At 39.3% G+C, this 15596-nt stretch overlaps 1 protein-coding gene across 4 annotated transcripts in view; it reads right to left on the bottom strand.

Moving 5' to 3' along the window:
• Positions 1-11594: 11594 nt before the first annotated feature.
• The window catches only part of NELL1 (neural EGFL like 1), a 418230-nt gene continuing 414228 nt past the window's right edge, over positions 11595-15596 (bottom strand). For 2 of the 4 annotated variants that reach the window (XM_074955193.1, XM_074955195.1), the window contains one exon: positions 11595-14472. In XM_074955193.1, coding sequence (XP_074811294.1) covers positions 14422-14472 — 51 coding nt within the window. In that variant the 3' untranslated portion in view covers positions 11595-14421. The remainder of the gene's footprint in view (positions 14473-15596) is intronic. The other 2 variants (XM_074955192.1, XM_074955194.1) reach the window with 1 other exon arrangement.

Consider the following 15596-nt stretch of genomic DNA (forward strand, 5'->3'; position numbering starts at 1 on the left):
ACACTTTGGCACTTCATTTGCTGGAGTTTCTGCTTCTTTCTATTTTCCTCACTAGGATTTAACTTCCAATTTTTCAAGAAAGCCTTTTTGACTTTAACTGTCTCCTTTTTTTACTCTGCTGTTTAGCTATGGTGTCTGCCTTCTCTTTTTTTTTTTTTTTTGGTCCTCCCACTGTTTTGTTTTTTATTTGGGATATACATTTAGTTTGAGCCTCTATTATGGTGTTTTTAAATAGTCTCCATGCAGTTTACATGTATTTCATTCTTGTGACTGCTTTAATTTCTGTTTAACTAGTTTCCACCGTGACCCTTGGTAAATTGTTCCAATGGTTAATTACTCCCTCCCTTGAAAATGTATTCATTATTTCCAGTCTGAATTTGTCCAGCTGCAACTTCTAGTCATTGGATTGTTATACCTTTCTCTGCTAGACTGAAGAGCCCATTATTAAATATTCCCCATGTAGAAATTTATAGACTGTAACCAAGCCATCCCTTAATCTCTCTTTGTTAGGCTAAGTCGATAGAGCTCCTTGAGTCTATAACTATAAGGCATGTTTTCTAATTCTTTAATAATTTTTGTGGCTCTTCACTGAACCCTCTCCAGTTTATCAGCATCCTTCTTAAGTCGTGGGCTCCGGATCCTGAGCTGTATTCCAGTAGCTGTTGAACCAGAGCTAAATATAGAAGCAAAATAACCTCTCTACTCTTACTCAAGATTACTGTTTATGCATCCCAGAATTACATTAGCTCGTTTAGTGCAGCATCACACAGGGAACTCATGTTCAACTGATTATCCACTATGACACCCTCATTTTTTTCAGCGTCCTTGCTTCCCATGATAGAGTCCCCATCTTGTAAGTATGGCCAAGATTTTGTTCCTAGATGTATACATTTAGCCACATTAAAATGCCCAGTTTGCCAAGCGATCCAGATTGTTCTGAATCAGTGACCTGTTCTCTTCATTTTTACCACTCCCCCAATTTTTGTCCTCTGCAGACTTTATCAGTGGTTATTTTGTTCTATGTCATTAATAAAAATGTTAAATAGCGTAGTTAGTTACAATTTGAGATCTAATAGCCAGTTTTAAATTCATGTAATGTGTGCTGTGTTAATTTTATATTGCTCTAGGTTTTTATCCAAAATGTTGTGCAGTACCAACAAATGCCTTACAAAAGTCTTAATGTATTAGGTCAACACTTACTTTTCTCAACCAAACTTGTAATCTTATCAAAAGTCAATATCAAATTAGTTTGACAGGATCCTTAGATTTGATCTCCAATAAGTACATTACCATCGTTTACTATCCTATCCTGCATTAGCCACTCCATTGCCTTGCACAGGATTGATGTCAGGCTGACAGGCTTGTAATTACCCTGGCATCGTGTTTATCCTTTTTAAAAATTGGCACAACATTAGCTGTGTTCTGCAACTTCCTCAGTACTCCAAGACTTATTGAAAATTAACGTTAATATTCCCTCAAGCTCCTCAGCCAGATCTTTTAAAATTCTTGGATACAAGTTATCTGGTTCTACTGATTTTTTAAAATGACTAACTTTAGTAACTTCTGTTTAACATCCTCCAGAGATACTAGTGGAATGGAAAGAGTCTAATCACTATACGATAAGACTATATATCATTTGTTTTTCCCCAAATACAGAACAGAAATATTTATTGAACACTTCTGCCTTTTCTTTGTTGTTGTTGTTTGATAATCCTACCACTTTCAGTAGTAATGGACCAATACCATTGTCAGGATTCTTTTCGTTCCTAATGTATTTAAAAAACTCCTCATTGTCCTTAACTCTGTTGGCCGTAGATTTCTCCTTATGTCCCTTTGTTTCCTTTCTCAGTTTTCTACAATTCCTAATGTCTGGTTTATATTCACTACTAGCAATGTCCCATTTCTTCTGCCTTCACTTACCCTCTAAACTGAGTTGGTGTTTAACCATAAAAACTTATTTTCTTCATTGTGACTTTTTGGACATCTAGTAAGATGTGCTGAAGTAATTCCTAATGATCATTCACATTTTTATGCCTAAATTTTTTCCCCAGCTGATTACTCATAATTGTTTTAAACTTTGTGAAATGGGTACTGTTAAAGCACCCGTATATATATTACTGATCTGGACTTTGTTCTGCTTGAATATTGTAAATATGATCACGTCATGATCACTTATCCCTATTTTTTTCTGTGATTAGTTCCTCTTTATCTGTTAGGACAAGACTTAAGATAGAATACCCCCATGTTGTCTGCAAAAAAATTTTTAAGGTAGGAAATTATCTATTATGTTTAGGCATTGATTATATAGTTCCATTGATGTCCATGTAGCCATGTCATTGTATACTAGCTGATGATTTGGCCCTATATTTTAGCAAAAAATGTTCCATGGGCTAAAACATAAAATCAACACTGATGAAATTTGCAGATGACACACAAATTAGGGGAGTGATAAATAATGAAGAGGATAGGTTGCTGATTCAGAGCAATCTGGATCTCTTGATAGACTGGACGCAAGTGAGCAATGTGCCTTTTAATATGGCTCTTTAATTACTTATTCACAGTACAATAGCTTCAACAGGAGAGTCTGAAGGAGACTCACATCAAAATACCTCATAGCCCAGTGATTAGGGCAGTCATCTAAGAGGTGACAGATTCCTGCTCAAATCTGTTTTCCCCCTCAGGACAAGGGGTGACTTGAAATGGGGCGTCACCTCATCCCAGGTGAGAGTACACAAAACACTGGGCTAAAAGTTATAAGGGAGCTTATCCTCTCTCTGCCTCCCAGCTGTTGTGTGGCATTAGGTGTGCTCAGAGCATGCCTGCTGGATTGGGCCCTGCAGCAAATTAGGCAGAGGAACACCCGTCTTCCCCTGGCTTCTGAATTGCACTAGGACTTAGATGTCTGGATTTCAGAGTAGCAGCCATGTTAGTCTGTATTCGCAAAAAGAAAAGGAGGACTTGTGGCACCTTAGAGACTAACCAGTTTATTTGAGCATAAGCTTTCGTGAGCTACAGCTCAGTTCATCGGATGCAACCACTTGCAGCCAAATCACCACACAGCTGTGGCCCATGTGACATCCTCAGGGTCATACAGAGTCATATATATTGTGTGGATGTGGCCCACATAATCCAGAGAGAGCTGCATATGCAGCCCACAGTGGTAAATAGGTTGAGAACCACTGTTCTATAGAATTCAACAACAGCTGAGCTGAGGTATGTGAGTAACAGTGGTACCTGATTCTGGAATTTAGTTGCCTAATGTGGCAGTTAGGCACTTCCTTTCCTTTGTGACTCTAGCCCTTTGTATTAGAATACCACGTCCCCTCTACCCTTCCTCTATAGTTAAGCTTTTTAACTTTCTAGGAGAGCAGCCTTTTTCCTTCTTTTAAACCTTAAAAGAATAAATTGGCCAATAAACATTCTAAATCTTAAACATCTCTGTACGTTCCACTTTTGCTTGAAACAAAATATCTCTTCTGAGCTGTTTGGAACAGAACATATACAGTTATTTTAGCAGAATATTAAATGTGTTGAAAGTACCCGAGGAAACAACAGGGTACTGACTCTGCCAGGTATTTGGAGAATTGTGAAGTTTTTGATCTGGAGTTTTTTGACAGAGCCAAAATTATAAACATCAGCAAATATTCTGTGGTGCTTCACTAGTGTTTCCCCAGTACAATTGGTATTCTGCTTCAAGATATTAGACAGCCATATATTTTACTTTCCCTGCCTAGTAGCCAATTTACAAGAAAGAAAGTGGCTATTTACTTGGTAACAAGTCATACAGCACATTATAACTCGACACTGATGTTGTTAGGAGGATAGCAAATCAATAATCAGTTCTCATTCAGTAACTTTGTAAACCATCTGCTTCTACCATTGTAAAGCATGCTTTGTTTCAATAAATCTTTTACTGCCACACTATCAACGGATTTCTCTAATAAAGCCTAAGACAATAGTGGATCAAAAGAATTTTAATTGCCTTTTTTAAATTAAGTGAAATGGTTAAGCAATGAAGAATTTCTGCATAAAGAGAGAAATTGCAATTACATGTAAAAGTCCATCACCATTTGAAAATCTTTTATTTAGCTTTTAAAATCAAAGCTAGAATACAGAATTCATCTGATGTCATTCTTGGTTGGTTACAATTCCCTCACCCCATCCCACCCTATTTAAACGCCATCTGACAGTAGCAATTTTATTATTACGCTTTTTATTATTTTGTATTACAATAAAGCCATTGGGTCCAAACTGAGATCAGCGCCCCAATGGGCTATGTGCTGCTCAAACACATAGTAAGAGACTGTTATTGCTCCAAATAGTTTACCATCTAGATAAACAAGACAGACCAGGGAAAAGGAGATATTGTCTTCAGTTTACAGATTGGCCTCTGTGACGCAGAGAGCTTAAATGGATTTGCCAAGGTCACACAGGGAGTTTATGGAAGAGCCAGGAACTGAATCCAAATGTCAAGTCATCCTCCTGTTCCTTACTTGCTCTCAGACCCTCCTTCCTTTCCAAATTCCTCATCACTGTATCTTACTGCAGTACTATTACTCAACAATTAGAATACATGTGGACTCCTAATCGCAAACACCCTACAGTTTATGGAAGGACTAGCGGAGGGCGAAGAAGGAATTGCACCTACCAGTGAATCTTCAGGTTTACAAAGGTTTAAAGTCTTCAGCAATGACAGTAATGTGTTTATTTAAACTTCCAAGAGATTATGGCTTCTTCAGTGAGTTGATTTCTCATCAGGAGTGAAAAGAGTGAGGCAGAGGGTTCCCACACATCTGGATTAAGGCAATCTATGGCTAAGGCACAGCATGACATGGGGCTCCAACCCCACCATTATGCCATGCCTCCACACTCCACTAAGAGTGGTAGCTGCTCAGCGTGCATGCCTAACGAGATAGTCAAGACAGTGCAATATTTAGGCTTTATTACTAATTCTACATTTACTCTCCTCTCTCATCTAGCACTTCCTGAAAGTAGAGTCGTTCAAGTTGCTAGACATTATCCTATTCATAATCATAATAATATGGTGCCCCATAATACTGGGAAGCTATCATAAAGTCCTTTTGTCACAATTGTTTGAGATAGCAACATTAAAAATGAATACCATAATCTTTTTACATACTTAACATTTTATTGTATTCCCTTAAAATCTATAACATATGTAATTTAACACCAGTTCTTTGTTTTATTATGTCTAACTTAATTTGCTTGGCAACTCTGGTTTTGGGAGGGTTGTTCTTCCATACCTTACTGTTATATAAACTCTTGTGTATACCTTGCAGGTAATATGATGATAGATCAAATGAAAGTCTGTCTTGTGATAACAGGTGACTCCCTTGCCTTTGGTTCTTCTGGTGGTGTTTTGAGAGACTGTTCTGCTATCAGCCGGTCATTTGTCAGCCTTTATTTCTTCCACGTCCTGCTGATTAAATCTCAGTGGACTGTGCATTTCCCCATCCTCCATGTCTATATTTGTCTTCTGTCCATAGCTGGTGAATTTATTTGTTGTTTTGGTGAAATAAATGCCCATCCATTTCTACATTCTATGAACAAGGTTTTATCTGTTCCGTATATGTGGCTTACTTTCAGGTGCATGATTTGTCCTGAGGAAATAATTTGAGCCAGACAATGTCTCCCGTTTGTAGTTCTGGAAGGTCTTTAGCTTGTGGGCTTTGGCCTTTGTGTTTCTCTCTCTTCCTTTTGTCTGTTACTCCTTCCACCTCTGCTGGTTGTAGTAAAACTGGAGCCATAGGCATCAAGATTCACATGCGCCTTGACATCAAGCATTGCACGGAGCTACTACTAGTGACTCCTGTCGAGTGGTTCTCCAGCAGTGGCTTGCAATATGCTTTCTTTAGTTTGGAGATTGGCTTTCCTATTTGACTGCCTGTGATATGGTGATCGTGTGATATGGCTGAACTCCACTCGTAAATATTTGTGTTATATAGTTTGACTAGTTTCTTTTTAGACTCTGCCTTGCAACTGGTACTTAACTGGCTTGACTGATGCTTTCTAGGTCTTTCTGTGTTTTCTGTATTTCTCTCTAGCTGAGGATCTCATTCTTGTTCAACTGTTGCAAGGCTGCCCTGCGTAAGAAGTCAGCTATGTACATCTCAGTTCCTTTCTTGGGGCGTACACAAGTTGTAATGTTGCCGTTTCATTAGCATGTACTGAAGATGTTTTGCTAGCAGTGGCTCTTTAAAAATGTTCTCTAGTGGCTTATGATCACTTTCTACACAATTGCTGTTTTGAACACACTAGTCAAACTTTTTACATGCAAATGCTATTGCAAAACATTCTGAAAAGGAATGTTTCAGAATGTTGGGCAGATCTTGGCTTCATTGGTGATAGTGACCTTGACACACAAGCTACCAACTGCCCCTTTTTGTGGAAATGATGCCTGAAGCCCTGTCTCAGTGGCATGGTATTGAATGGTTGCCTCATATTGTAGTATTTGAGAATGGGATCACCAGATCCTTAATACAGGTGATGATTGCGTGAACATGATGCAGCCATGTCCATACTGTATCTTTGTCCAGTAGTCACCTCAGGCATTCACATACATCACAGAGGCTTGGAAGAAATGATGTCAGTTCATGAATCCTAATAGTCCCTGAACTTATTTAATATCTTTAGGTATGGGTATGTGCTGTATTTTGTTTTTTTCAGGGTCAGGTCATAACCCGTGGGAGGTCAGCAAATGTCCTGTGTGTGGTACTGCAGCCAATCACAATCCCTTCTTGTTTAATTTGTTACTTAGTTCCCTGGCTCCTTCTAGCACACACGTGAGGTTGTGGTGGTGATTTGCCACAGCTCCTGCCATGCTGTCTCTGTGTCCGTGTATCAGAATGTCATCAGCTATGATGCTGATCCCTGCAAGTCATATTAGTAGATCTTGGCAGTGACGCTGTTATTCTTCTGCAGGACTGAGCCAAAATGGCATCAGTAACCATCTGTGTTTCTCTGCTAGTGTATAACATGTGGTGAGGTACCTGCTTTCCTTATCCAGTAGCACTTGCCAATATCAGTCTTTGGCAATAAGTACTGAGAATATTTTTGTATTTGCTTCTTCAAATGTAGGCATCTGTAGAGCTCTGTTACTGCTTTGTTTAAATTGCTTGGGTCTATGCAAATGCACGACTTGCCTGGCTTTTTGATGGCTACCATGCTGCTTATCCCTCTTGTCGCTTAGCAATGATGCGTTCTTTTAACGTTTGTGTTATTGCTCCCATTTTTTCCTCTTAATACAATGGCTAATCTATGAACCAGGTGCTGTAACAACTGAATTATTTTACCTATTTCCAGGTGCACCAGGTCTCAAAGCACCTCAGGCTTTCAAGAACATCTTGGTAATCTTTAGGCGGCTTTGGCCTGCTCTACACTAGAGTTAGGTCAATGTAAGAAAGCTTACGTCAATCTTACTCTGTAAGTGTCTACACTACAACGTTGCTCCTGCTGATTTAAGTTGCCCACTACACCAAGCTAATAACTCCACATCTGTGAGAAGCGTAGCGATTGAGTCGACGTAGTGCTAGTGTAGATACTGCATTGACTCTTCCGGCCACCAGTCCCTGGTGGCTGTAGTCCAGAGCTCCAAGCTGTCAGTGCTCCCATTGCCCTACGCTGTCCATTAAATCGGTGGAAGCGCTCCTGGTGAGGATCACACCACCAACAGAAGGAGCATAATGTGACCATGAAAAATCAATTTTTATTACTGCAGTAGTTGTATGTCAACATAAGTTAAATTGACTTATAGACTTTTGTTTGTTGCACAGATACCACAGAGCATGGCCTGCTCTGGATATACATATATTTTAGTTTTGCTTGTGTCTCTATTGCATGAATCGTTTGTCCTAGGTTTAGTGTCACTTGGTTTGTAAATTCATTTGTTTTAGCTGAAAGCAGTAGATTTTGTGTTGTTTGTACTATCTGAAATTTCAACCTGTATATTTTCCATGATGGTGCTCTTTAATTTACATTGTCCTACTTTGATTGTGCCATTATAAAATTTTAATTTGCTTTGCATGGTTCTAATTTCACTTTATTCTCTTGTATAATGCTGAGGAATTCTTATGTAGCCTAACACATTTACTCATCCCACACTGTATAGTTAGCATTTGATTTCCTGCTTGTTTGTATGCTGCTGCCTTGTCTTTGCACCTGGTGCTGGTATGAGTTTTACAAAATCGTTTATTTTTCCCACTTGGTAATGCACTGATGTCATACATGTGCAAATTCTCATCCTCTGAGTCAGATTGCTTCCTCGCTCTCATCCTTTTTTTCTTTTCTACAAACCTTGACATTATTTCTCTTGCTAAAATTGCCTATGACCCCTGTGCATGGCATTATCTATTATCCTGGTTTCTGTCCCCAGTGCCCACAGTTCTTCTTTTGCATTTTGTTTGTCGCCTCTGATTTGTATTTGTGCATTCCATATGCTATTTGACTTGGTGAACTATCTGTCTGCTGCACTTATGCTCTGCATTTGGATGTGAGCTTGTTCACTAGCATTGCATATTTCTATAACTCAGTTGGTAGCATTAGTGTGGGTTCTCTAAGCATTCTCACTCAAACTCCGATACCTTTCAACCAGATTACTCATCTATCACAAGTAATCAAATCTTTTTTAAAAAAAAAATGAACTAATCACATGAGGCAGCCATTTTCACACTTTTTGGCAAAATATTGATCTATTGTTTCTCTAGAGTTTTGATTGCATTTTTGAAAACATACCTTTTGTATGTGGCTTTTTTCTGAGATAGAGGTTTTACATGGGTCATCCTGATCTGCTGCATATCCAGATGCCATTGGAACATGTGGCAGCCTTTGCCCATGACAGCCAATAGTGTCTGCTCTTATTTTGATTTCCTTTTCATTAGGACCAGCTCTAGGCACCAGCAAAGCAAGCATGTGCTTGCTTGGGGTGGCATTCCAGCCACCCGTTTTTTTTTGCTTGGGCAGTTGTGCTCTTGGAGCAAATTTTTTTGCTTGGGGGCGGCAAAAAACCCTGCTTATTATCCAGCTCCATTAAAATTTCATAGTTTACCCATTGCAATCTAAAGAATGTCCAGTTGCTAACCATATCCCTTTCATGTACATTTGCTCAGGGACAGGAATCTGGTATGCTGCTATGATTGTTTTCTCTCTCTTGTGTGTGTGCATAATATTCTTTGTATCTGATGTCACATGTGCAGAAGCTGATTCACTTCAGACACCATGTTTAGTGTGTGAGCGTAAAAAGAGAGAGAGCCAAGACACTGCAATATTCTAGCTTGATTCCTTCTTCCCCCACATACTGGCCTCTCTTATCAAGCACTTCTGGAAAGTAGCATTCTCTAAGTTCCTAGATATTGCTGTATACACAATTATGCTGTAATACCCCATCATAACGCAGAGGCAGGGGCAGCAACATGGGGCCCCCTTCTCTATCCAAGAAGCAGTAGCAGGGCAGTTTCTGGCCTCCCATGAGAGACCTGGGTTGGAGCAGAGAACCCCCCTCTGTACTTCACCCAGTAGCAGGAGTGGGCCAAGTCTGCTGTGCTCCTCCTCCTTCCACACACACACACACGGTGGTGGTGATGTGGCCTCCAGAAGAGTGGGTCTTGCAATTAACTCCCCACTAAGATTCACTGAACACATCCCCTCTTTCAGAGCACTTGTATCAGGGTGTTTACAGACTGAGGCAGGCACCTCTGCATTAGATACACTTGAGTCTCAGTTTCAAGTGTGGTTTTTCTCAACTTCAAGGGCTAGATTTTTTTTTAAAGAAAGAAAGCTGAGATTCTGATATAATCACATAACTCCAGGAGCAGGGGCCAGAGGCACATGCCTTAACCAATCCTGTTTACCCATGCTTTAATCAGTGTGAATTTATTTAGTCATCTTTCCAACAAATAGGGTGACCAGATGTCCCGATTTTATAGGGACAGTCCCGATTTTTGGGTCTTTTTCTTATATAAGCTCCTATAACCCCCCCCCCCAATCCCAATTTTTCACACTTGTTATCTCGTCACCCTACCAACAAAGCAAATCTACAGGGTTGGCTGGTGCCCTCCTAAACCATTCTCACCTGTTTGTGGCTTTTCTTATTCTCAAACTCTGAGACTGTGCAATAGTTTTCTTGTTCAACTCGTCTGCTGGTAGTTTCATATCTCTAGTATTAGTAAGATGCTTTTCTTAATCCCCTTTGATACAGCATACTTTATTATTTCATAATGGCTACAAGGTAAAGACAAAGCAATATGGTTACCTGCAAACCACTTCTGGGGATCAGAGAGCATCAGACTAGAATTATATGAGAGCAAGCATGTCAGCCATTGGCCAAAAATTCTTCTTTCATGGCCAAGTCTTCCCCTCCCCATTCTGTGTCTGTGGAGGCCCCAGAACTGGCTTGGTGAAATATAACTGTCTGCTACACAGAAAGCCAGCTGTAATTTAGTTTCTTTTTAGAAGCCACAATATGATTGGAAAGTTAATGCTAATAAAGCTAAATGTTTTACTGAAAATTCACTCACACCTCATAATGGAAAACACAGCAAAACATTTTATTTAGAGACACGATTTAGCTCTTTGTCTTTGAAGCACTATACAATTCCCCCAATGTTCCTGTGAGGCAGATGAGTAAAACTGTCCCTTTGAGTGCAGAGGGTCCTGAAACTAGTGGAGTTATACTGCATGGGAGAGGATTCCAGGAGCCAGCATTTGAACCCAGTAGGGAAGGCTGAAAAGTTAAGTGAAGTGACTTACCCAAGCCCAGGTAGAGAATCACAGTGTTAGAGCTCTTGGGTCCCACTCCTGTACTCAGGCCACTAGATAATGCAGGTGTTCTCAAACTGGGGGTTACAATGTTGTTAGGGTCACAAGCTGTAAGCCTCCACCCCCAAACCCTGCTTTACCTCCAACATTTATAATAGTGTTAAATATAAAGTAAAAACAATTTTTTATAAGGGGGGTTCCACTCATAGGCTTGCTGTGTGAAAGGGGTCACCAATACAAAAGTTTGAGAACCACTGGGATAATGCATTGCTCACACTTTGCATAGTTCTACAAGTAACAACGGGAGGGGGGGGGGGGTTGCTGTTGTTCTTTGGTCTTGTGCCCCTACTTCTCATTCTTTATTTATTTATTCATAAAGCCAGACTCCTTTGCCACATTAACTGCCTCTGAAATGAGCACATCTCTCACAAAAAATTATGGCTTCAACGTATCAGCACTAGGAACAGCTGAATGCTTACACCTACCTTTAGTGAGAGTTTGTCCTTAGTAAGGACAAAAGGCCTGTTCCCTTAAGCAGCAAAGATCTTGCTTTTGTGCAGATATCTCTAACAAAGATCTGAGCCGATTGTGCCCCTAGTGAAGTTAGCATCAAAATGCCCATTGTCAGCAGAAATGAAGAAAATAAATTCACAAAATGCAGACACAGGCTGGTCTCTGAAGAGTTTTCATTGTGTCAATAGGCTTTTAGGTGAAAAATGTCTTCCCAGACTTTGTAGTGAAAGTAAAATATTACAAAATCTCATCATTCTTTTGACAAAGAAACATAGTGAACGAGATGGTCCTTCACTATTGTTTAAGATGAATAATTCCTGGTGGAGACAGAGTTACTGGGGACACCAGAATTATGTGAACATAGAAAACCTATAGAGAGAAATATATTCATCTCAGTCATGTTAGTACAGCATAAACAAGAGAACCACGGTATCCATTCTCTGCCTAGATGTAAATAATTCAATTTTTATACCTCAGGAGATAGTGTTTGCTAAAAGGGCTACACAAGCCTGCAGGATTCAGTACACCAAGGGGTTTGTTAAATGACCCCTAGGGTTCATCGAGCACAGAATGGGAACCTCCCAGATTCAAGTTCCCCCAGCTGGGCTCTGGCTCAGGCCTGGAAAGTTGGAGGACTGTTGGAAGCCAGCCGGAGAAATAAGGGGTCTTTGAGAGAAGAAAGACTTGCTGGCTTCCAAACTCTCCCTATGCATCCACAGAACATCACGTGTTGAGGTTTGTAAGTGGACTGGACCTAGGACACAGTGCTTGGTTTGAGGGTGAATTTCCTGTAGCGCTGTTGCTAAATCTCAAACTTACTGCTCTGCTAATGCATATTACATTTGGGAAAGGAAAAATGTTTGTAATAAACTTGGGTTTTTACAATATTGCTAATAAGATTAAGAAAAGGCAATCTGTACATAGGAGTTTATTTAGAGGCCCACAAGTTTTAAATCATTCCCTTTTGTATGCCAGCCCACTGACTGTCTCCTCCAATTGAATTACCATTGGGTTTACAATGTGATTTACAAAATGAACTGACAGTATGATTTACAAACATCCTTTGAGTATCATATAAAACACAACTGTTTCCTTATAATACAATCATTAAAACAATGCAAATGTAATCAACACACGGGAAGCTGAAAACAACTGGACATTTAAAGAAAATAATGACTGTATGTTTAGGCTAGATCCCAGTCATGAACAAACCACCTAAGTAAATTATCAATGCTAATAATGAAGAGTGGACTAAAAATAGCTAAATGAATTTGCAAGTAATTTTTATAGCATTTTTGCAAAAACCCCTTAGGAGAAACATGAAAGTACATTATTTAAAGGAATATTCTAATATTCTTCCATTATATACAGTCACACACCATTCTTATAAATCAATTTCACATTTCCTGGATAAAGCTATGAAAAACTCACAAATGTATACTTTTCCAAAGAATAGACACTCTGCTTATATCTGCAATCTTTTTCCAAACACCTGCTGTTTAGTTAATTAAAGGAAAAGGGGTTCGGAAGGCAAAGAACACTATACAAATAAGCAGAACAGCGTACAACAGCACATTGAAAAATGTGGCATTTAAGCTGTATATGCCATCAGATTTGAAAAAGATTTTTGTGTCAATACTACAAACTTTCTAGCCTCATGAAAACAAAGAAAGAGTTATATCTTCCTTTGATGACATCCAAAAATCTACGCTTTTGTGTAGGGTTAGAGTTTTAATTAGGATTTCTGCCTAGGTTTGGGGTTTTAAAAAAAGCATTTTATGCATGGTTAATTAATAGATTTAAGTTCTTTTGAATGTCAGGAGAGTATAAAAAGGGGCCAGATTGCTTCTTGAATATGTTACATGTAATGAAAATTGTAGCATAGAATGTCGCCAATCTCCCAGGGCTAGCACGCTGCAATGGATGCTGAAATTCAGGCTGAATGTAATTGTCATTTACACCATGTCTTGTCATCTCTACAATGGTTTAGCCTGTTATGAATGGTAGGTTTCATTTTTGGAAAGTAAGTACACTGGGAGAAGATGGTGAGCTTATCTACACTGGTGGAGCTTGGTATGTCTACCCAGCAATTAAGCATCCATGGCTGGCCTGTCAGCTGGCTCAGGCTGTAAAACTGCAATGTAGATGTTCAGGCTTGAGCTGGAGCTTGAGCTCTGGGATCCCATAAGCTGGGGAGGGTCCCACAACCCAGTAGCCTAAGCCCCACAAGTCAGCTGCCACAGACCAGCAATGCGTGTTCAAGTGCAGTATAGACATACCCACTGAGAGCAAACTTAGACCCACCCCATTCAAAATATATAGGTTTAAAGCCCTTTGATTGCTTCACCCAGTCCATATGAATGCCACCTATATCCAGTATTTGTAGTGTCACTTGCAAACTAGACCACACTGCTAAATCTGATATCAATAAGGGGCATTGTTTCCTGGATGTGTGTTGAAAGGGCATTGGATATGTGCTTTGCTGCTCGATACAGGAATTCTGCTACTAGTTCATATGTTTGGAAAAGAAAATGCGTTTGTTTGTTTTGGTTTGTTTTTTTTTAAAGGTAGACTTAGGTTTGATTACTTCCAGCCTGTACACGTCAAATGTACTTTGGAATGTTTCACAATGTTTGACAGCTATGAAATATAAGTATTATGCAATTTGACTGTACATACATACATATTTTCATAAATACATCTGACAGGAACCTCAGAACTAAGTATGCAGTATTATGGGACAAAATCACAACAGGCAGCCTTAGTTGTAGAATCTAGATCCAAAGTAAAATAATCTTGCGTTTCAATCATGTTGTCAATACACAAATTAAACCAAAATTACATCATTAGTTTACCCATGAAATAATTTAAAGGTATTTGTAAATGATTTGACAGGAAAAGTGTATAATTTACGACACTGAAAACTTTTTTAACAACCATAGACATATGCTTTGTACTGTAAAGTCACCCAGACAAGGCTAGCATAGTGGTAGGTCCCAAAGGCAACTCCCAAACATCTTCCTCGGGTGGAGACTTTGGTAATTGTCTGCTGTATAAAACACCAACTCTTACAACTTCATTTTAGATGTTAACTGCATCAGTTTTCCTCACAGAGAAGAGTCCAGTCTTAATGCTTCAGTTATTGTGAAGGCAGTCTAAATCCACAGAACAGCAGACATTCCCATTCTGTACAACAAACAAATCAGTGTTACTTATCTACACAGAACAATTTTAAAAAACAGAACATGGGCCTTATACCCCTGGAGATGGGTATCCTATGTATATTCACAGGACACACAGAGCTGTGTGATTTTGGTCCCCACCGCAGTTAGTACAGTTGCCATGCCCACTCAGGCCATGGCCTTTTTGCTGAGATTTCTCAAAGGAGATATTTGTGGTGATTTTTCTTCTGATGTGGCCATCTTTTTCCATTATATACCTGACTGAAATTACAATCTGACCAATGGGAAATGAGTTGGCAATGACTCTGCATCACATATGACCTGAATTGCGTTTAAACCAGAAACGTAACTGTGAAAGGCTCAATAGTACTGATTACAAATGCCTTGAGCCATCCAGTACCCTTTCATGAGCATAATAGTATATTCTAAAAAACCCAACAACATTAAAAAAAAATACAACAGTTGATCTTTTATTTTGCTATATTCTCCCAAATTATCAGTCAAAAATAAGCCCTGTTAAGATCTGATGAACAGAGAGACTTCTGGCCTATTCGAACATTTGCCTGTAGTCCAGACTATCAATTTGCTGAAGAGAACTGTGACAACAATTCCCATGTCATACCAAGCTTAACTCCACCAGCAGTAGATCTGAGTCTGTGACATCTAGTCAAATGCCCAGGAATCTTTCTGATAGAAAAGCATCATTTAAGCATCATTTAAACCCATCACAAAGCCTCAGGGGAAACGCCACCAAAAAGGGGCAGGAAAGCTAATCACAGTGAATTAAAGCCCAGAAGGAACAGCTACACCTCCTTCTACAGTATTGTACGGGGGATGGGGGACAGGGGACGATGACTTCATACAGCATTTTATATAACGTACGCTTAGTTTCATAAAACTACATTCAGTGATCAAGGAATGATCAAGAGAAAGCACTTCTCTATGTGGGTGAGATAAAGCACAGACCATTGTAATTCACCTTCCATATGTTATTAAAAAGCTATGCTTTAATAGCAGTGAAAAGACTATTTTGCTCCATGTTCATTTAGTCCCCATTTTTATACAAATGAGTATCTTCTTAAGTAACACTAACTGCTCTAGAGGTATGCCTGCACTAAGGAGACTATA

Source organism: Natator depressus, chromosome 6 (genome assembly GCF_965152275.1).
Source record: "Natator depressus isolate rNatDep1 chromosome 6, rNatDep2.hap1, whole genome shotgun sequence".
Classification (NCBI taxonomy): domain Eukaryota; kingdom Metazoa; phylum Chordata; order Testudines; family Cheloniidae; genus Natator; species Natator depressus.